The sequence below is a fragment of the Danio aesculapii genome, chromosome 1 (genome assembly GCF_903798145.1).
Source record: "Danio aesculapii chromosome 1, fDanAes4.1, whole genome shotgun sequence".
NCBI lineage: Eukaryota > Metazoa > Chordata > Actinopteri > Cypriniformes > Danionidae > Danio > Danio aesculapii.
In genome coordinates this window covers 6,323,373-6,347,286 of record NC_079435.1, presented here as the reverse complement: position 1 = coordinate 6,347,286, position 23,914 = coordinate 6,323,373, and the positions used below count along the sequence as shown (strand labels likewise).

General features: G+C 37.5%; 1 protein-coding gene across 1 annotated transcript in view; it reads right to left on the bottom strand.

Annotated features, from left to right (window-relative positions):
• The window catches only part of LOC130223824 (uncharacterized), a 40,631-nt gene that overhangs the window by 14,609 nt on the left and 2,108 nt on the right, over positions 1-23,914 (bottom strand). The window contains exons 2-4 of the mRNA XM_056456426.1: positions 21,232-21,453; positions 12,794-13,738; positions 2,853-3,038 (exon numbers count right to left, since the gene is read on the bottom strand). Coding sequence (XP_056312401.1) covers positions 2,853-3,038; positions 12,794-13,738; positions 21,232-21,453 — 1,353 coding nt within the window. The remainder of the gene's footprint in view (positions 1-2,852; positions 3,039-12,793; positions 13,739-21,231; positions 21,454-23,914) is intronic.

The following is a 23,914-nucleotide window of genomic DNA, read 5'->3' as shown; positions in this document are numbered from 1 at the left end:
GGTGTTTGGAATACTTGTTTCCTATTGGTCAATTTTGACATTACAAGGTACGTTATTCCCAAAGACTTTCTGTTTTCGGGGTTCTTGCTCCTTTTCCAAAGTCAAATTTAAGCATATTCCAACTTTTCCAGCACTTTGCAAATGTGGCAAATTATGTACTTCATCACATTATGTCAGATGCTATTTGTTTTAGTATTGTAAGGAATTTTTTTGATGGCGTGTTTGCCCCAATCCCAACACCAGATTATTGTCATCAACTGTCTTATATGTAATGTACTCACATCTTAAATGTGTCTTTCATCTTAAATTTAATTTATTTTAATATGAAAGGGAGCAGACTGGTCATTCTACAGTCACATGTGCAGGCTCCGGGGGTTTCATTTTATGCAAAAGCAAAAAGTTTTATTAAATTTTTATCAATTTGGCACCAGTATCATTTTAAAATTATCGATTTGGCAGATTTGGCACCAGTATCTTTTTAAAAGTATCAATTTGGCACCAGTATCATTTTAAAATTATCGATTTGGCACCAGTATCTTTTTAAAAGTATCAATTTGGCACCAGTATCATTTTAAAAGTGTCAATTAGGCACCAGTATCGTTCTAAAAGTATCGATTTGGAACCAGAGTCATTTAAAAAGTATCGATTTGGCGCCAGTATCATTTTAAAATTATCGATTTGGCAGATTTGGCACCAGTATCTTTTTAAAAGTATCAATTTGGCACCAGTATCATTTTAAAAGTGTCAATTAGGCACCAGTATCGTTCTAAAAGTATCGATTTGGAACCAGAGTCATTTAAAAAGTATCGATTTGGCGCCAGTATCATTTTAAAATTATCGATTTGGCAGATTTGGCACCAGTATCTTTTTAAAAGTATCAATTTGGCACCAGTATCATTTTAAAAGTGTCAATTAGGCACCAGTATCGTTCTAAAAGTATCGATTTGGAACCAGAGTCATTTAAAAAGTATCGATTTGGCGCCAGTATCATTTTAAAAGCATCGATTTAGCACCAGTATCATTTTAAAAGTGTCGATTTGGCACCAGTATTATTTTTAAAGTATTGATTCGACACCAGTATCATTTTAAAAGTGTTGATTTGGCACCAGAATCATTTAAAAAGTGTCAATTTGGCGCCAGTATTGTTTTAAAAGTATCAATTTGACATGAATATCATTTTAAAAGAGTCGATTTGGCACCAGTATAATTTTAAAGTGTCCTATTGGCAACAGAATATTTTAAAAGTGTCGATTTGGCACCAGTATTATTTTTAAAGTATTGATTCGACACCAGTATCATTTTAAAAGTGTTGATTTGGCACCAGAATCATTTAAAAAGTGTCGATTTGGCACCAGTATTGTTTTAAAAGTATCAATTTGACATGAATATCATTTTAAAAGAGTCGATTTGGCACTAGTATAATTTTAAAGTGTCCTATTGGCAACAAAATATTTTAAAAGTGTCGATTTGGCACCAGTGTCGTTTTAAAAGTATCGATTTGACATGAGTATCTTTTTTAAAGAGTCGATTTTGGCACCAGTATCATTTTAAAGTGTCCTTTTTGGCAACAGTATTATTTTAAAAGTGTCGATTTGGCACCAGTATTGTTTTAAAAGTATCAATTTGACATGAGTATCATTTTAAAAGAGTCGATTTTGGCACCAGTATAATTTTAAAGTGTCCTTTTTGGCAACAGTATTATTTTAAAAGTGTCGATTTGGCACCAGTATTGTTTTAAAAGTATCAATTTGGCATCATTATTGACTTGGCAACAGTATCATTTTAAAAGTATTGATTTAGCAGATTCAGCACCAGTATTGTTTTAAAAGTATTGATTTGGCACCAGTATCATTTTAAAAGTACTTATTCAGCACCAGTATTATTTTAAAAGTGTAGATTTGGCACCAGCATCGTTTTAAAAGTGTCAATTTGGCACCAGTATAATTTTAAATGTATCAATTTAGCAGATTTGGAATGAGTATCATTTTAAAAGCATTGTTTTGGCACCATTTTTTTTTAAAGAGTCCATTTGGCACAAGTATTATTTTAAAAGTGTCGATTCGGTACCAGTATTATTTTAAAAGTGTCGATTCGGTACCAGTATTATTTTAAAAGTGTCGATTCGGTACCAGTATTATTTTAAAAGTGTCGATTCGGTACCAGTATTATTATATACGATTCGGTACCAGTATTATTTTAAAAGTGTCGATTCGGTACCAGTATTATTTTAAAAGTGTCGATTCGGTACCAGTATTATTTTAAAAGTGTCGATTCGGTACCAGTATTATTTTAAAAGTGTCGATTCGGTACCAGTATTATTATATACGATTCGGTACCAGTATTATTTTAAAAGTGTCGATTCGGTACCAGTATTATTTTAAAAGAATTGTTTCCACCTCAGTATCATTTTAAAACTATCGATTTGGCACTAGTATTGTTTGAAAAGTATCGCTTCGACACCAGTATCATTTAAAAAAAACTATTGTTACAGGTATCCATAAAAAAAACAACTGATAATTAATCCTATTTGCTAATGATATTGATTTAGAGACAAACTGGATTACGCACTGCTCGTCAGTCATAATTACTGATCTGTCTGTGACAATTACAGAAAACGGATGCAAATTAAGCCCATTAAGACGGATTTGATGGGTCACACACACACACACACACACACATACACACGCACACACTTAAAGGTAAGCAAACAAACTGGCTGCTCTAAAACAGGATCCTCCCTTCACAAAGAGGACGACTTGACAGCAAACAAACGTTTCTGTTGAATTGCGTAATCGCTCACTCTCAGAAGTGGAGTGTAATCTGCTAATCTGGGCTGATGGAGATAATCTCACCTCGATGAGCCGGTCCCGGGGCCTCAGGCCTGCATGCTCCGCTGGAGAGTCGGGGTCCACCGAGCGGATGAACTGACCCGCGCGTGACTTCTTACAGTGTAGGTTAAAGCCGTAGCCCTGCTCGCTTAAGGTCATGTGACACAGTCGCGGACGCAGGTCCTTTGTCACCGCTTCTGACGACTCCTCCTGGAGACAGAGCATGAGATTTAGTTTTAAAATCAGGAAAAATTATGGCTATATCTCTAAAATTAGGTCATGAAAAGAGCAGATTTAAAGGAGCAGTTCACCCAAAAAATGAAAATTGTCATCATTTACTCACCCTTGACTTGTTCCAAACCTGTTTGATTTATTTTTCTTCTTTTAATCACAAAAGGAGATATTTTGAAAAATGCTAGATATGTGTAACCATTCTACAGTAGGAAAATCAAATACTATGCAGGGTGTCCGCGGGGTCTTTAAAAATATTAAAATCTGACAAATCACTTTAGAGAAATGTACTTAAAGTATTAAAGGTAAATGCTGCTTTACATGGTATTCAATTTTGTATAATTTCTGATTGTACAGTGTATAGTTGTATGAATTTAATCAGCGAATATTGTGAATATATAAATAAAATCCTGCTATTCTTGACATCAAGCTGCATTGTTTACTGCAGTAAATAAGGCAACAACATTATTTCTGCTGATAGCTGCTGGATTAGTATTTTTAGTGTATGCATTTATATGAATGATGTTTTTGTTTAGGATTAGTTTCTTACTGTCAGTGTTTAGTAAATATACTATAAGCTAAAATGTCGCCAATGTTACAAAAAGTGGCATAAAGGTCTTAAACTGTTTGGAAAGAGTCTTAAAAAAGTATTGAATTTCACTCTCTGATTCCTGTATATACCCTGCAACAGAAGTCAGTGGTTACAGGTTTACAACATTCTTCAAAATATCTTCTTTTGTCCTCAACAGAAGAATCTCAGACAGGTTTGGAACAAGTCAAGGGTGAGTAAATGATTTTTGGGTGAACTATCCCTTTAAGCCAATAAGTAATTTTCTTAATTAAGACAGAATCATTTATATTTTGTATCTATGATCATTCTGGGTTGTTTCAGTGTTACTTTCACCACTCAGTAATATTAATTAGCTACATTCAATCATTCATTCATTCATTTCCTTAGGCTTAGTCTCTATTTCAGAGGTCGCCACAGCGGAATGAACCGCCAACTATTCCCATAACACAAATACACTCTCACATTCACACACACACACACACACACACACACACACACACACACACACACTACTGCCAATTTAGTTGATCCAATCCACCTATAGCGCATGTGTTTGGACTGTGGGGGAAACCGGAGCACCCGGAGGAAACCCACACCAACACAGAGAGAACATCCAAACTCCACACAGAAATGCCACCTGACCCAGCCAGGACTCAAACCAGTGACCTTCTTGTTGTGAGGCCACAGTGCTAACCACTGAGCCACCATGCTGCCCCTAATTAGCTACATGTATTTCCTATATTGTTAGGGTTAGAATGCATAATTAATTGTAATTACTATGGTAAGCAGATGGAACATTTATTAAATGATGTAATATTTTCATTTTGGAAAAGGAGTATTAGGGGATTAATGGAAATGCCTAAAGAAAAAGCATTAAAAAGCGAAATACAAGGAACACAATACATTTGTTAATTTATGAAATAAAAAAGATTATAATATGAAGAGTTCAGATGCAAAAACCTGTAAGTGCCGTCTGAAATTTCCACCAAAAAATGAACATTTTCCTCAGCCTCCTTTGTTTATGTTGAGTTATTTTACTTTAAAGACCAGGAAAAGGACTTATTTTTTGCCATAAAAGTGACATTACTGAGCATACACACATGAGCTTGATAAAAATACTCATTTTAGAGAAGATTTTTGGACGGCATTTAGAGGTTTTTGCATCTGAACTCTTCATATTTGCAAAAATAAACACAGATGCCACAAACAAATAGATAGAAACTGTATTTAAATAACAATAATATCAATTAACACTAAACATGATTGATGATGCAAAAACTAGATTAAAATAAAGTGTAAAAAGTCTATAAATGTGTAAATAAATACATGAAATGAGTAGGGAAAACAATGCATAGGAACAAACTATTTGCCAAATTTTCAATTCGGGTCCATTTATAATATAAAATATCAATCTTATATGGGACTCTCTTTGTATTTAGATATGTTGTAATATTAAATAAGCAAGCAATTCATTTTGTAAATGTATTTTATTTTGCTCAAGAAAACAGCGCAGAACAAAGCTGGAGCGTTTGAGCATCTAAGAGCAACACTGCCATGTTTCGTTCTTTAATTCATTCATTCATTCATTCATTCATTCATTCATTCTTTCATTTATTCATTCGTTCATTCGTTCGTTCATTCATTCGTTCGTTCGTTCATTCATTCATTCACTCATTCGTTTATTTTCTTTCAGCTTAGTCCCTTTATTTATTAGGGGTCGCTACAGCGGAATGAACCGCCAACTCATCTAGCATATGTTTTACGCAGTGGATGCCCTTCCAGCTGCAACCCAGTACTGAGAAACACCCATACACACTCATTCACACACATACACTACAGACAATTTCGTTTATTCAATTCACCTATAGCGCATGTGTTTGGACTGTGGGGGAAACTGGAGCACTCGCAGGAAACCCACGCTAACACGGGGAGAACTTGCAAACTCCACACAGAAATGCCAACTGACCCAGCTGGGACTCAAAATTAGTGACCTTCTTGCTGTAAGGCGACTGCTAACCACTGAGCCACCATGCCGCCACAATCATTATCACAGCAAAAGAAATCCCTATTTGTAGTCAATATTGTTATATTGTTATTGTTAATATCGTTCTGCCAACAAGAGCACACTTACTACAAGAGCACACACACTACAAGAGCACACACACTACAAGAACACACACACTACAAGAACACAAACACTACTAGAACACACACACTACAAGAACACAAACACTACTAGAACACACACACTACAAGAGCACACACACTACAAGAGCACAGTGAGGTGAAGGCCAGCAGAAAGCACAGGTCTGATATGATATGCTGTATGATGTGATTAATGGCTGACCCGAGGCCGAACACGAGGACGTGCGAGCGAGCGAGTGTTCGTGACCATTGGCTCATTTACTTCAAGAAGCCAAAACACGCCCAGCAGGAATCAGGGACATTCTGTGAGACACCATGTCACTTCCTGTTCCAAGACAATGCAAGGGTGGTGTCTGTTTGTTTCCCATGGGATTGAGTGACTGAAGAACCTCGCCTAACACACACACACACACGTACATTCATGCAGATTACACAAACACACACACACACACACGCATGCATATTACACAAACACACTCATGTATATTAGACAAACACACACACACACACACACACACACACACACACACACACGCACACACACACACACGCGCACACACACACACACGCATGCATATTACACAAACACACTCATGTATATTAGACAAACACACACACAGACACACACTTACTCATTTTCACACACAAACACATACACACACACACACGCGCAGATTACATAAACACACTCATGCATATTAGACAAACACACACACAGACACACACACACATTCACACACGCATGCAGATTACACAAACACACACACACACACGCAGATTACACAAACACAATCATGCATATTAGACAAACAGACACACACACACACACACACACACACACACACACACACATACACACACGCATGCAGATTACACAAACACACACACGCACACACATGCATGCATGCAGATTACACACATACACACACATACGGACATTCATGTAGATTACACAAACATACACACACATGCAGGTTACACAAACACACACACTCATGCAGATTTCACAAACGCACTCATGCATATTAGACAATTACACAAACACATTCACACAAGCACACACAGTCACTCTCTCACCCACACAACACACATACACTCACACACATGATGCACACATACACACACAAACACACACACACAAATAACACACATACACAAACATACAAATTACACACACACACCCACAAAACAGTCACTTTCTCTCACACACTCACACAAATTACACAAACACAAGCACACACAGTTACTCTCACTTACACACCCACACAAACACATATACACTTACACACATGATGCACACATACACACACAAACACTCACACACGAATAACACACATACACAAACATACAAATTACACACATACACACACACACACACACAAATAACACACACATAAAAACAGTCACTTTCTCTCTCTCTCTCTCTCACACACACACACACACACACACACACTACACAAACACATGCACACAGTCACTCTCTCACTCACCCACTCAAACATTCTCATGATGCACATGTACACACATACACACGCAAGCACTCACACACATTCACAGATGCACACAACCACACACAAATTACATACACAAACGCACGTAAAAACACACACACAGCACACCCATAAACTCACTCTTTTTCTCACACACACACACACATTCACACTCTCTCTCACGCACTCACACACTCCACCTCCTGAGGCTGAGACGATGCTTAATTTAATCTCCCCCCCCCCCCCCCACACACACACACAAAACAACACTCTCACTGAATTCTGGGAAAATACCCAGAAATCCGACACCTTGGACTAGAGTGTGAACAGAAAGCAGGTAAATGAGAATTAAGGTCAGAGAGAGAGAGAGAGAGAGAGAGAGAAAGAGGACTGCAAATGAATGAGGAAACACATACACACACACAGATGGAATTGTAGCTTCGTTTAAAGGGGTCACGTCTGCTTTTATGGCATGTCTGCAGGTTCACACGCACTGCAAAAACATGACAGTGTGTGTTCTCTACCATAACTTCATGTTATAAAGGCACATATTGTTTACAATGTAAGTCAAGGCTTCCTGCATGCAACATAAGCTTGATAGGCAGGTGGATTTAGCTACTGTACCTTTAAGGCTTCTATATGTGGTGCACACTTTGGGATTAGTAAGACTATAAAAGGATGCACTGAGCCAAAGTCCCTTTAAGGCAAGTCATTTCACTCGGTGGCCATTTTTGAAACGCCTCTCGGGCAGTATGCTCGGGCATTCTGTTTGAATGGGGAAACAACAAATTCTCCAAAACTACTTGCCAAGCTTACGATTACATTTCATATTACGAATATTCAATAAAGTTAAACAACATCTAATTCGTATCATTTCTAAATGTTCGCATCACACAAAATCTGCAGAAACTTGCGTCTGATCTGAGCCCCTCCCCCGGAGAAGTGTCATTCTATAGCCATCGCTGATTGGCTCTGTATTAGAAGGCGGGCTTTAATCAACATATAGGGATCACTGATTGGCTCCTGTACTAGAAGGCGGGGCTTTAATCGCCATATCAAAGAGCTTAGAATGATCAAGAGGTGACACTCAATAGAACGTTCCATTGCAACAGTAGTGCCCAGCAACAGCCCAGTGATTCCGCCATTTAGGAGTGAAAGCGATCGGCCATCCATTGGATCTTGTTGCTGTCTCGATGTCAAGCAGCTGCTTTGTTTTTTATTTATTTATTTAAAAAGCGCATTAAAGCTGAGATACAACCTGAAATACGACAATACAACACCTACTATCACAATCATCAGCACTTTTAATAGCTTATTATACAGACTTATAATATGCTGTTGTTCTGTTGGAATTTTCAATCCAAAATGGCCGCGGCGGCATCTAGTGGCTGTTTCCCAAATCGCACTAGAGTGTCGCCTCTTGTTGATTCTATGCTCTTTGGCCATATTGACAGTTACACTTCTCCCCATTCAAAAGTATACGAGTGACACGTCTTGTGTATTCTAGTCTTTGACTGGGCTGATCAATAGTGACAGTATTCATTTCCTTTGGCTTAGTCCCATATATATCAGGGGTCGCCACAGTAGAATGAACCACCAACTATTCCGGCATACATTTTATGCAGCGAATGCCCTTCTAGCTGCAACCCAGTACTGGGAAACATCCATACACACTCATTCACACACACTCTCATACACTATGGACAATTTCAAGAGTTCACACTTAGTTCACAATTTATACATAGCTTGTTTGGCGTGCTGTCCCGGGAGAGAGCCCTGAGCTCAAGGGATCCTCGAGCCCAGGGCTCCCTCCTTTCACAGGGCAAGGAGAGATTGAGCTCAGGTCGATCTGAAACTCCCCCGCTGCTGAGGCCAAGGTGAACTTCCTGAGAGTAAGACATTAGAAAAAAGATTTAGGCTTATTTAATCTATAATATAGAGCACATTTGGATGGTGGGAGGAAACCCGGGAACTCGGGGGAAACCCACGCGGACACGGGGAGAACATGCAAACTCCGCACAGAAATACCAGATGGCCTAGTGAAGACCCAACGCCATTGGTATTCTTGCTGTGAGGCAACAGTGCTAGTCACTGGGCCACCTTGCCGCCCATTCTGGATAAAGGTGGAAGGGGAGGAGGAGGGTTTCTTCCAGACGAAGATAGTTGTAGAGAGGAAATGAGGATATATACAGTGACTTGGGATCCTTTGATTGGAGGATCATGATTAGCTAATGTGGACCAGCTGGGTCAATCATGAGCACATGCTCCTCTCGAAATTAGTTTAAAATTAAACTTCACTTAGTTTATTTAATTCACCTGTAGTGCATGTCCTTGGATTGTGGGGGAAACCGGAGGAAACCTACGCCAAAAGGGGGAGAACGTGCAAACTCCACACAGAAACGCCAACTGGTCCAGCCAGGACTCAAACCAACGATCTTCTTGTTGTGAGGTTACAGTGTTAACCACTGAGTCACTGTGCCGCTTCAGTTTCTAATAAATGTTTGATAGCACAATCTGGTGTAAAATGTCAACTCTGTTAGTGGTTTAATTAGTTGAACAATAAGTTAAACAACAATTAGTAGCAGAATCAGATGTTCCCCAACAGATTTAAGCACTTATATCCATACTAAAATGGATTCATTTTACTGTAAATTATACATTTGTAATATATCATTACACTTTAAGGGAAATGAGTGGAAAATTCTAGAAATGTACCCACAATTCTGGAACGAGTCATGAACCAACACTAATACTGAGTGAAACCGGAGACTATAGAATACACAAGAGACTCAACGAACATACACAAGACCTGTCACTCGTATAGTTTCGAATGGGGAAAAGTGTAACGGTCAATATGGCGAATGAAGCCCCACCTACTAGTACAGGAGCCAATCATTGATCACTATAGACTGACATTTCTCTGGGGGAGAAGGTCAGACCAGACGTGTGCTATTCCGCCAGTTTGGTGATCAACAAACACACTTGAATCTCAGTGAATACTTGCTTCACAGACACGAGAAATATATCCACATAAAGCCTGAAATCTCTACTTTTAAATGAACCAACTACACTTGAAAACAAAAGCTTTCTGGTTTTGTACACGTCACATGACAGCAACTACTCAAACGCCTACAAACTTGTAAACAGAGTCGCTGTCATTCCTGGAGGAGATTCTCCATCAAGACCAAGTTGTGGATTACTTCAGAAGAACAGCGCTATCTGATGATCACTATCCAGAGGAAGATAATGTGTAGAACGCCCATAAATGTGGTTGGTGTCGTGATCTCGTTACTTTCGAGTGTGCATCCGCATTAGCTCGGGCAACCTGAAAACATGCTGATTTTGTTTGATTCGAACGTTTAGAAACTAAACTTATGAGCCGGCTGTTTCTATGTTTATTAGTGATTACTAATATGTAATGTGATCGTAAGCTTGGTAAACAGTTTTGGAGAGTTTGATGTTTCCCCATTCAGACAGAATGCTCAAGCATACTGCCCGAGAGGTGTTTCAAAGATGCCCGCCGAGTGAAATGACTTGCCTATCTGGATTAATAGACACATTTTATACAAGTGCAAATCTCTCTTTTTTAAATAATTGGTTTGAAAACAAAATTAATCTAGTGAGTCAGTTATATAATAAAGAAGGTATACTCTTTACTCTTTTCTACAACAAATTCCTCTTTTATTACGAAATCTCAATTACCCAACAAGAGTTTTCAACTGTTATTAGTTCAATTCCTTCAGGGGTCCATATGTTATTTAGTGGTTTTAATCAAGACCATGCTTCTGATGCATCGCCTTTTGATATTACTAAATCATATGTTGGCAAAACCAACACAATCTCACGGCAATTCGTAACTTTTTGATTTAGTGGCTAATTCGTACGAATTCGTACCATCTAATTCGTACAATTTAGTACGATTTGCTCATCCGCCAATGACGGTTGGGCTTAGGGGTGGGGTTAGGTGCCACGCCTCCTTTTTAAAATCGTACAATTTCGTACGACTGAACTCATACGAATTAGCCACTAAACTGACAAAACGTAAAATACTTACGTTTTCTTGTGAGATCAGGCTGGCAAAACCTGTTTTACTATATATACCAAGAGTAATAATAAGGCGATCCGTACCCTTTTCCATAGAGAGATCATTACAGTACCTTATATTCAATCTTTTTGGATGTCTTAATTAAAGGATCAACTGATTTGCTGGAAAAAAGTGTGGCTGTTTCCACAGAAATATCATGTTAGAAATCAAATGAAAGAAATATCCTAAAACTTCTCCACAGATTTTATCCAGTAAAACATTATTTACAAAAATGTAAAAGTGGGATTGATGTTAAGTGTATTTTTTGTAATGAATATGAGGAGGCTGCTTTACACTTATTTTGGCATTGTGCATACTCAGTCAACTTATGGAGTGAGGTGCAAAAATGTATTAATAACAGTTTACAGTGTTCTAAACCTCTGTCATTATTGTGGGAAAATGTACGTTTGGGCTTTACTATGTACCCTAATCAAGAGGAAAATAGTTTTTATTTAAGTTTAATTATTTTGCTAAAAAAAAATTACATTCATAAATGTAAATGTACCAATAAGAAACCGAATTTTAAAGTCTTGATGACTGAATTATGCTAATAGATTAGTAGTATCAGAGACTCTCTAAATAAGAAAGCCCAACGCACTTTAAAACTTTGTCAACTCTACAATGTATTTATTTGATTATTACATATGTACATTTTGTGTATTTGTATTTGATTTATGCTTACCCCCTGGCATGTATTTTTTTGTACTGTTAAAAAGTTATAATAAAAGAAAGAAATGACTTGCCTTAAAGCGACTTTGACTGCGTGCATTGAAAAAGACTTGCTTAAAGAAAATTGATCCATCAGTTTCATAATACTATAGTAACCCCTTAATAACAACACTGATGCTTACACACACACACTTGAACAGCTATCTTTACAGGGACTCCCCATAGACCTAATGATTTTTACTGACCTCAGTCTGCGATGCGGAAGTGTGCTCATTTGGTTTAGAACTTCCGATTCAGTTACTCATGGGAGAAATGACTAGGAATAATAAACGGTCGACCTACTTGCTCTACGAACAAGTGTGTTCATGACTCTACAGAAAAAGTAGAATAATACAATTAGAAAATATCAGTTTGCATCATAACAAGCGTGTTTTGACGTCTAAATATCAATGTAAGGGAATGAGACCTGAAGTCTCAAGCCAAAAAGATTCCATTGCCAGCACCCGCTCATATGTCAACAATAAGGTCAGTACTGTAAAGCCTGTATATTCTATCCCCCTAGTCCTAAACCCAAACCCTCACAAGAAACAATCTGCATTTTTACAATTCAAAATACTCCATTCTGCGTGATTTATGAGCTGTTTACCTTATGAGGACCCAAAAAATGTCCCTACAATGTCATAATATACTGGTATTGGTGTACTTGTGGGGACATTTACTCCGTACAACGCAAAAACAAACACACATGAACACTTCACAGATGTGTGTGATGTACCTGTGCGCTGGTCTGTGATCTGCTGAGGTCAGTGCTGAGCTCACGGACGCTTTCAGCCTTCTGTTTGGTATCGCTGCTTTCAATGTTGAGTTTGGTGAAGGCCTTGGGTTCACGTATAACCCTAGTTTCTTCTCTGAGTTTGGTGAAAGGCTCAGGCTCTTGTATAACCCTAGTGTCTTCGGTGGGTTTGGTGAAGGGCTCAGGCTCATGTATAACCCTAGTGTCTTTGGTGGGTTTGGTGAAGGGCTCGGGCTCTTGTATAACCCTAATTTCATCTCTAAGTTTGGTGAAGGGCTCAATCTCATGTTTAATCCTAGCTTCTTCCCTGAGTTTGATGGAGGGCTCAATCTCTTGTTTGACCCTGGTTTCTTCTCTGAGTTTGGTGAAGGGCTTAGGCTCTTGTATAACCCTAGTGTCTTCGGTGGGTTTGGTGAAGGGCTTAGGCTCTTGTATAACCCTAGTGTCTTCGGTGGGTTTGGTGAAGGGCTTAGGCTCTTGTATAACCCTAGTGTCTTCGGTGGGTTTGGTGAAGGGCTCAGGCTCATGTATAACCCTAGTGTCTTCGGTGGGTTTGGTGAAGGGCTCAGGCTCATGTATAACCCTAGTTTCTTCAGTGGGTTTGGTGAAGGGTTCGGGCTCATGTATAACCCTAGTTTCTTCAGTGGGTTTGGTGAAGGGTTCGGGCTCAGACTCAGGAGAGATGCTGGATTCAGTGCTGTGTTTGCTGAAAGACTCGGTCTCACACATGATGCTGGTTTCGTCGTTGTGTTTAGTGTATGAATCTGTGTCAGATGTGACGCTGGTTTTGTCGTCGAGTTGGTTGAAAGGCTCAGTCTCTGCTTTAGTCTTGGGTGATGGTGGAGACAGAAGCACAGGTGATGTCAGCCGGGCATGAGCTCTGTAAAGCGGAGAGCCGTTCATCACTCCTCCAGTGCTGCTCGGACTCTATGAACAAAACACCAATATACTATTAGAAAATCTGTAACGTTTTTGGTAAAACTGGCAGCTGTGGTTGTTTGAAGTTTTCAGTTAAAAATACATTTAAAAGATAGTTTTTACTGTAGTTTTACAGAAGTAATTTACTGTACACTACTATTTCATTAGTTTATAGCATTATATACTAGTGTTTTTAAGTATGTTGTAAAAAATGTTTGATTACACTCAATTACAACAGAAATTTATTAAGTTAACTTAATTGTTTTTACAAATTTAAGTGAATTGAACATGAAAAAATATGTTCCCCCTGAAAAAACTGAAGAATTGTGTTGATTCAGCTCATTCTAATTAAGTGGTTTGAACAAGCAGGACATGTACTAGCATCTGCACATTGTACCTTTAAAAATAAAAACAACTATTACCTTTTAAGGCCCAAGGTGTTTTTTTACATGCATTTTTTATTTCTCTTTGCTATTTGGGCTTATTGGAAGCTAATTAGAGTAAAATCTAAGTATCATCTTTTGATATGATGTACTTTTAGAGAAAAATGATGTCCATATATGTGGACTCGTGGTGGAATTTACATAACCCACCTTTTCCTGAATTTTGTTAATGCATATATAATATAGAAAAAAATTATTTGAACTCGCTTTGACTATCAGAGAGTAAAAATAACATTTTTCCCCATTTTGGACAGTTAAAAATAGTGTTTGGGACATTTCATATGCTGCAAAACAGTTGCAGGATGACACTGTATGTCTGTAACAAAGTATAAAACATTTAAAGTATTTTAAAAAGCCACTTAAGAGCTAAAATGTGCTGACCACATATGTGGACACTCAAGCCCCAGGAGGATAAGCATTTGGCAATAAGGAAGTCATATGATGAACCAATGCTCATCAAGCAGCTTATCCACAAGCAGAGAAACACATTATTTATAGAAGACGCCCATTGTCATTCCTACTAGGACTAGGATGATATTAGAAAAATTGGATATTGTGATATTTTATTTTTCTGTGATAAATATTCCGATGTGAATACAGTTTCACAAGATTGTTTGAATAGCACTATTTCAAGAGTTCACACTTAGCTGATGATTGATAACAAAGCGTATTTGGCATGGTGTCCCGGGAGAGAGAGCCCTGAGCTCAGAATATCCTCGAGCCTGGGGCTCCTTCCCTTTTGAAGGGCAAGAGGAGAGTTTGAGCTCTGGTAGATCTCGAGAATTCCCCTGCTTGTGAAAATGCTGAGATATATCTGGCTAAGAGTTCTCATAAGATGCTATTTTAGAGTGGTCAATTTACTTATGGTGTATGTCTTTGGATGTCTTTGGAACACGGGGAGAACATGCAAACTCCTTACAGAAATGCAGACTGGCCCGGTGAGGGGTCGAATCAGCAGCATTCTTGCTGTAAGGCAACATTGCTAACCACTGAGCCGCTGTGCCGCCCTATCAGAGAAGGGGAGGAGTAGGGGTGGAAGGGGGGATTCTTCAAGACGAAGATGACTGGAGTGGAAAACTCTGGTTATTTATAGTGTGTCGGTATCCATCTGATTGGTGCAATATACGGAGCTGTGTTCAGTCATAAGCACATGATCCTCTCAACATTAGTTTATAAAGAAACCTTGATGGATTTCTGGGGAGTCTAACAGTATCACAATGCAAATAAATGCTTTTCTTGCGTTGTTTTGTTTCGTTTCTAGTCCAAATATCTAAGAATTCTTAGAGCATATTGTTTAGTTTTCAGCATTAAAATAATCTTGTTTTCGCTTTGAAATGTAAATATTTGGACTAGAAACAAAACAAATTAAAAAGTAAAAGAATTTTTTTGCATAAACTCTGCATAAATATAGTGATTAAATACAATTCTCCTGGTATATAACTATAATTCAGACTCAGCATTGCATATCTTTGCGATGTGACTATTGCAGATGTGCACATTGCAATATCAATGCTGACATTAAATTGTGCAGCCCTAATTCACACAACTACTAAACACCATCATGGTAACACACATAAAATTAAGGTAACGCAACAAACATCACAGTAAAATACATCACCAATGAGGAGAAAATAAAAAGACCCAAAGTAATGTCAATAAAAAAGCTTATGAAGTCAGGTGTCATGTAGGGAATTCTGGGAAAGCCAACTGCTGTACAGCTTATATATTAATGAAACTTACTGTTAACAGATATTTAATGTAGGATTTTAATCATTTTTTTCACCATTGACATATTACAGCAACTCAGATGATCATCTAATCCTCCTAAGTGAAACAGAAAGTATTAAAGCAAGCGTCTGTTTTGTTCTACGTAAAAACAAGGTGTTTGTAGAAGCTGCTTTGAAACTGTTGTTAGCCAAGATCCAAACTCCTCATCATTTAAATGAGCTAAACCACAGTCAAACTAACCCTTTGATGATGTGTTTGGCTTCACTGCAGTGCTGATAGAATTGTAATGATCTGTATAGAAAAGTAAATTAATTAAGTAATGACTTTTTGTGGAAACCATGATACTCTGCCATCAAAAAGTTAGGGTAAATTGGAAATACTTTCAATTGTTAAAATTATTTCTGAAGGATCATGTGGCAGTGAAGATTTTTTAGGGTTAGTTTACTCAAAAATGAAAATTCTGTCATTAATCACTTCCCCTTATGTTGTTTCAATCCAATGAGATGTTCATTTATATGTTATATTTATATTTATATGTTTTATATTGTTATTCAGAACACAAATGACCATGTTTTAAATGAAACTGGAGAGCTCCCTCATCCTCCATAGACAACAAGGGACGTTTGAAGTCCGGAAAAGAGCCAAAAACATTTGACTTCAGTGATTCAGCTGTAATCATATGAAACTCCAAGAACACTTTTGTGACTTTTGCCTATTTCTTTCACATCAGGTCGGTGTGCAAGTTTATTATATGCGGTATATAACACTTGCTGAATCAAATGTCAATAGATCGTACTGTCCATAGTAAACGTGCACCTTGTCCTGACACTGAAAAGAAAGTTTTTTTCTGTTCTTTTCTGTTCACTGACATGAACAAAGTCATTTTTAGACTTTTTTGGTGCTCAAAAGTGTTCTTGGAGCTTCGTATAATTACAGTCGAATCCCTGAAGACACATGGAATGTTTTGACAATGTATTTGGTACCTATTCTGGACTTTAAACATCTCTAGAGCGTCACTTTGTGTAACTTATTTGACTTGTGGTATGTTGTAAAGCTTTAATTATAGTTTTATTTACATTTCACTATGAAAAATGTAGCAATAGTCTAATAAAAGACATATTTTCATTTACTTATAATGTCTTTAATCACTTTTTTAATAACATTTTATTTAGAATTTTAAATTAAAATATATTATCTAATTTAAATTAAAAATTTAAATAAATTAAATGTAAGAAAGTTTAGTGAGTCGGTGCTGTTTCGTGGCTGTTTGAATACATTTGACTATATGCTACAAAATAAATCCGATTAAATGCAATTGCGACTACAATTGGAAGTGCTCCAATGTGGACACCGTCAAACCATCAAACTAGCCCTTTAATGATGTGTTTGACTTCACTGCATTGCTGATAGAATTATAATCATCTGTATAAAGCAATAAATTAATGAATGACTTTTGGTATAAACCGTGATACTCTATCTATTAGATGTTTGCGTGAGTTGGGAATGAATACTTTTTTAGTCGTTATTAAAGGATTAGTTCACCCAAAAATGAAAATTCTGTCATTAATTACTCATCCTCGTGATGTTCCAAACCCATGAAACATTCAGTTTGAATACATTTGACCATATTTACGCAACAAATAGATCTGATTAAATGCATTTTCGACTACATTTGGAAGTGCTCCAAAGTGGACACGTTTTAGACCCTGTTTACGCCTGTACTGTCATCCATTTTAATACCAGGTGTAAACAGAACTTAAAATGGTTGTTGGTTTGAAGCACGCTGCAGTTAAAAATAAACAATAGCATGAAGCTGAAGCTGGCGGGATTACGGGGCTTATAGGACTCTTGCTGTGAGCTGATCTTGAATCCGCCTGCTACCTGGACAGGTGTCAACACACCTCTGCTGACCTGGAGCTCTGTTAAGAGCTTATAAACAACTCTAGAGGAAGACGGGGAAAGTCCTCCAGAGAAAGTCTTTTTATTTGTTTTATTCTCTTGTGGCTTTTGTAAACAAGAACAAATATATATGGAACTCGAGTGATTGTGGCTTGCTATTGGTTGATCTCATGTTAGTGATCCTGTCCATGTTCTAATAAGGGGGATGGGAAGTTGATTCAAGATTACAACAGAACACAAATGTGCACAAATAATTTATATATATATATATATATATATATATATATATATATATATATATATATATATATATATATATATATATATATATATATATATATATATATATATATATATATACTGGAAGTGTCTGTAAAAGTAAACTTTGGTGACTTTGAATGTAGCTTTTGTTTCTTATAGCACACAATCCTGGCCAAGGTTTGCTTCACAGTGGCGCAAATAAAAGATGGGTTGCATAATCTGCTTAGACTTAGTCTTTAAATGTACTCATCTAACTTTAAAATCAAGACTGGTCATAACTTTTTTAGAGTCTAGTAATATAGAAAGGCTCAATATATTGGTCAAACTAGACACAGTTTTAACATATTTGTTTAATGCAAGTTATTGAATGGAAGTGTAAGAGTGTATGAAACTGGCTATTGATTATTCTCAACATCACATATTAAATGTATTACAGTAATCATAATCTGCACGTATCATAACAATATGCATAATTATTAACAATCAACTGACATTTGCATTGGCATTTCTGTGTGGAGTTTGCATGTTCTCCCCGTGTTCTCACCGGGTTTCCTCCGGGTGCTCCAGTTTCCCCCACAGTCCAAACACATTCGCTATAGGGGAATTGGGTAAGATAAATTGTCCGTAGTGTATGAGTGTGAATGGGAGTTTATGGGTGTATTCCAGTGATGGGTTGCAGCTGAAAGGGCATCCGCTGCGTTAAACACGTGCTGGATAAGTTGGTAGTTTATTCTGCTGTGGTGACCCCTGATTAATAAAGGGACTAAGCCAAAAAAGAATATGAATGAATGATTGAAGTGTCTAAAAGTAACCATCATTTTTATAGCACACAATCCTGGCCACGGTTGGCTTCACAGTGGCGCAAATCAAAGATCAGTTGCATAATCTGCTTAGACTTAGTCTTTAAATGTACTCATCTAACTTTAAAAATCAAGACTGGTCATAACTTTTTTGGAGTTTAGTAATATAGAAAGGCTGAATAGTGCAATCTGAATACAGTTGAAGTCAGAATTATTAGCCCCCCTGAATTATTAGCCCCCCTGTTTATTTTCCCCCCAATTTCTGTTTAATAGAGAGAAGATTTTCTCAACACATTTCTAAACATAATAGTTTTAATAAATCATTTCTAATAACTGATTTATCTTTGCCATGATGACAGTAAATAATATTTGACTAGATATTTTTCAAGACACTTCTCTACAGCTTAAAGTGACATTTAAAGGCTTAACTAGGTTAATTAGGTTAACTAGGCCGGTTAGGGTAATTAAGCAAGTTATTGTCTAACGATGGTTTGTTTTGTAAACCTTCGGAAAAAAAAGAGCTTAAAGGGGCTAATAAATTTGACCTTAAAATGGTTCACAAAAAATTAAAAACTGCTTTTATTCTAGCCGAAATAAAACAAATAAGACTTTCTTCAGAAGAAAAAAATATTATCAGACATACTGTGAAAATTTCCTTGCTGTGTTAAACATCATTTGGGAAATATATAAAAGAAAAAAATGTAAAGGTGGGCTAATAATTCTGACTTCAACTGTACATTGACTAAACAGAGTTTTAACATTTGTTTAATGGAAGTTAATGAACGGAGGTGTAAAAGTGTATGAAACTGGCTCCTGATAGTTCTCAACATTAAATATTAATTGTATTACAGTAATCCTAATCTGCACATATCATAACAATATGCATAATTATTAACAATCAACTGACATTTGCATAGTTTACTCCTAGTAATAAACCACACACTATGGTTGTTATTATTTAGTCTGGTTCTAATGGTTGCTTCGTGTTGCATCAGTGATATCGTAAAATGAATGGTAAACTATATTTTCTGTTAATATTTTAAAATGATTATATACTTTTTATTATTTTAGTAAAGGTAAACCATTAGTTTTACTAATGTTGTGATTTTTTATGTTTATTTTTAGGGGGGCATGGTGGCTTAGTTGTTAGCACTTTGGCCTCACAGCAAGACCGTCGCTGGTTCGAGTCCCTGCTGGGTCAGTTTCTATGTGGAGTTTGCATGTTCTCCCCGGGTTTCCTTCGGGTGCTCCTCCAAAGTCCAAATTCATGTGCTATAGATGAATTGAATAAACTAAATTGGCCGTAGTGTATGAGTGTGTGTAAGAATTAGTGTGTAAGGGTTTTCCCAGAACTGGGTTGCAGCTGGAGGTAACACATATGCTGGAATAGTTGGCGGTTCATTCAGCTGTGGTGACCCCTCATAAATAAGGGACTAAGGTGAAGGAAAATGAATGAATGAATGTTTATTTTTATTATATTTTTTATTCAATCCCATTAGTTTAGTAACTCTATTAGGCTAAATTGAACCTAAATAACAAATGTTGCCTTGGGAACTAGCTTAAAAGGTTATATATAGAGATTTTTTACTTCAAGTAACAAAAATATGTATTTACAGTTAGTTATTAATAACCCTGCTTTGCATAGTTTTAGTTTTCAACAATGTCATGTTACATGTTCGTGTTCACACGCCTAATTTGACTAGCTTCTATCAAGGGACACACAGAGCACTATACAGCGAGGTGACTGGAAGTCATGAGATGCAGACGTGCACACCGGAACAATGAAAATATTCACAATATGCATTTAAAATCTACAGTCTTCCTCCAAAAAGAATTCAGCTATTTTGATGACATCACTCTGCACTTCAAATCCTTGTCAGGTTTTCTGACGAATCAAATGCTCTCTAGAATCTAAAGTGTCCCTCTTCCAAAATGGATGAAATATATATACTATATTTAACACATAAACAAATTGCACTTTAATATAATTCACTGTATAATGCGTTGTATTTGTGTGCACACACAGTACAATGCACTAAAAAGATGTGTAGGTTATTTATTATTTTTGATGCAATATTTAATTATATCACAATAATGTACTGATTAGAGAGCCATTCTAGATTCTCAACACTAATCTTCATACAGTATGATCTAAATATAGCACAGAGCTCCTCCTTTCTGGACTGGATTTCCTCCTAGACTTCCTCTCATAGAGAAAGAAGAACATAAACAGAGAAAGAGACACCATTGTCCACAAAGTAAATACATTCACAAAACCTAAAACCAGCGAGCATCTCATGGCTCAGTTCCACTTCTGTCTGTATGAGATATTCTATATGAGATATTTGTCATATCGTCGAGCCGGCCTCACCTTGTTAATGAAGATGGCCTCTGAGCTCTGTCTGCTGTATGGAGGAGGTGTTGCAGGACCTCGAGGAGAAGACGCCGCAGAGGAGCGAGATGACAGAGAGCCCATCTCCATCGCCCTCTCCTCTGTGCACGGCAGACCGTGAAACTTTAGGAACTCATCTGTGACCCTGTCCACCACCAGCAGCCGGGTGCGGTGCTCCACCTCCAGAACCCTCTGAACAACCTGACACACACACAAAGAGAAATGCTTACTAAAACTGACCACACACTGCCCAGCTTTCTGGATATGCTACTGTGAGTGAATAAACGCAGTATGGTGATGTACTTTGAGTGTTGTATTACAGAGCTCCGCATGACACATCAAGATGCAAAAAAAAAAAAAAAGATGGGAGGAATAATTATGCAAAATATACAAAGTATTTTAGGAGAGTGTGATAGTTTTGCAGATGAAACTACAGGTTCCTCATAATCTCATATAATTTATTCATTCACTTTCCTTCGGTTTAGTCCCTTATACATTGTAAAAGCGCTATACAAATAAAGGTGAATTGAATTGAATTATGGGGTCGCCACAGCAGAATGAACCACCAGCTATTCCAGCATCTGTTTTACGCAGTGGATGCTCTTCCAGCTGCAGTACTCACATACACTCTCACATTCACACTCAAACACTACGGCCAATTTAGTTTATTCAATTTCCCTATAGCGCATGTGTTTGGACTGTGGGGGAAACCGGAGCACCCAGAGGAAGCCCACGCTAACACAGGGAGAGCATGCAAACTCCACACAGAAATACTGACCCAGCCAGGACTCGAACCAGTGACCTTCTTGCTGTGAAGTGACATTGCTAACCACTGAGCCACTATCTAAGTAATTAAAATTCTTGATAACGATAAATATCATGATACAGTACCATTTTTGAAAATTCAATCAGTTAATAGTTTATATATTTTGGCCACATGTATGCTTTTTTCCTTTTAAAGTGTATAAACAAAAATCTACTTATTCATATGTGATCATATTTCTCACTTTATTTATATCTTCAGGGCAAATGTTTGATTAATCAAATGAAGAGTAAAGGATTATAAAACACTTTTCAAAAACAAATGATTACAGGTTCAACATAAAATATCGCTAAATAAATGTAAACATTGAACGTTCATGGTCACAGCTTTCTCTCGATGCGGTATTTCTGTCTGCATCCACGTAATAGTGTGTAAAATATTCATGTAAACTATGTATTTTGTGACACCCCAATATAAACACTAGAGCATAATATGAAATGATAGACATTTCATTTTATATTGTGTTCAAAAACACTCAAATTTATATATTTCACTACATTTATAGCATTTAAATCATTCAACTCAATCAGGAAGATGCAGTAATGTTATAATTTTTTAAATAAAATTAAATAATGAAAGGGGTGACGCGGTGGCGCAGTTGCTAGCACGTTTGCCTCACAGCAACAAGGTCGCTGGTTTGAGCCTCGGCTGGGTCAGTTGGCGTTTCTGTGTGGAGTTTGCATGTTCTCCCCGTGTTTGCGTGGGTTTCCTCCGGTGCTCCGGTTTCCCCCACAAGTCCAAAAACCTGTGGTACAGGTCAATTGGGTATGTTAAAATGAACTGTAGTGTATGTGTAATAATGAGTGTGTATGGATGTTTCCCAGTGATGGGTTGCGGCTGGAAGGGCATCCGCTGCGTAAAACATATGCTGGATAAGTTGGTGGTTCATTCCGCTGTGGCGACCCCAGATTAATTAAGGGACTAGGCTGAAAAGAAAATGAATGAATAATGAAAAATATGAATAATACCGACAAATAACGAATAACAAAAAAATATATATATATTTCAAGAGTTCACACTTAGCTGATAATCAATATAGCGTATTTGGCATGCTGTCCCGGGAGAGAGCCCTGAGCTCGTAATATCCTCGAGCCCGGGGCTCCCTCCCGTTGGAAGGGCGAGAGCAGAGTTCGAGCTCAGGTAGGTCTCGAGGACTCCCCTGCTTGTCACCGCGTGAGAAGTGTAAACTAGTGTTGTTCTCGGTGATAATTTGGTTTAGTCGATTGGCTATTGTTTGTTTTTGGACGGTGGGAGGAAACCGGGGGACCCGGAGGAAACCCACGCGAACACGGGGAGAACATGTAAACTCCGCACAGAAACACCAACCAGCGCGATAGGAGGTTGGACCAGCGGTGTTCTTGCTGTGAGGCGACAGTGCTAGCCACTGGGCCACCGTGTCGCCCTATCGGAAAAAGGGGGAGGAAGTAGGGGTGGAAGGGGGGGAAGCTTCAAGACGAAGATAACTGGAGTGAAAAACTCTGGTTATTTATAATGCTTCCGTAATCATCTAATGGGTCAGATTACGGAGCTAATGAGGAGCCAGCCGTGATGATCATAAGCATGTGATCCTCTCGAAATTAGTTTATAAATAAACCACACTTAAAATTTTGTCAGAGGAACAAAAATTGTTGCAGGAAATCTCAAATTTTTACGGGAAATTAAGGGAATTGCAAACATTTTTCAAGTGAATGCAATAGTTTTGCAAGAAACAATGCTTCTCAGTAGCATACAAACATTTTTTACAGGAGTGCAATTTTTGCAGTTTTTCTGGAAAATACAAACATTTTGAAAGCTCAAGTTTTACATGAAGACTACAGAATTTAAAGTAATCGTTTCTCT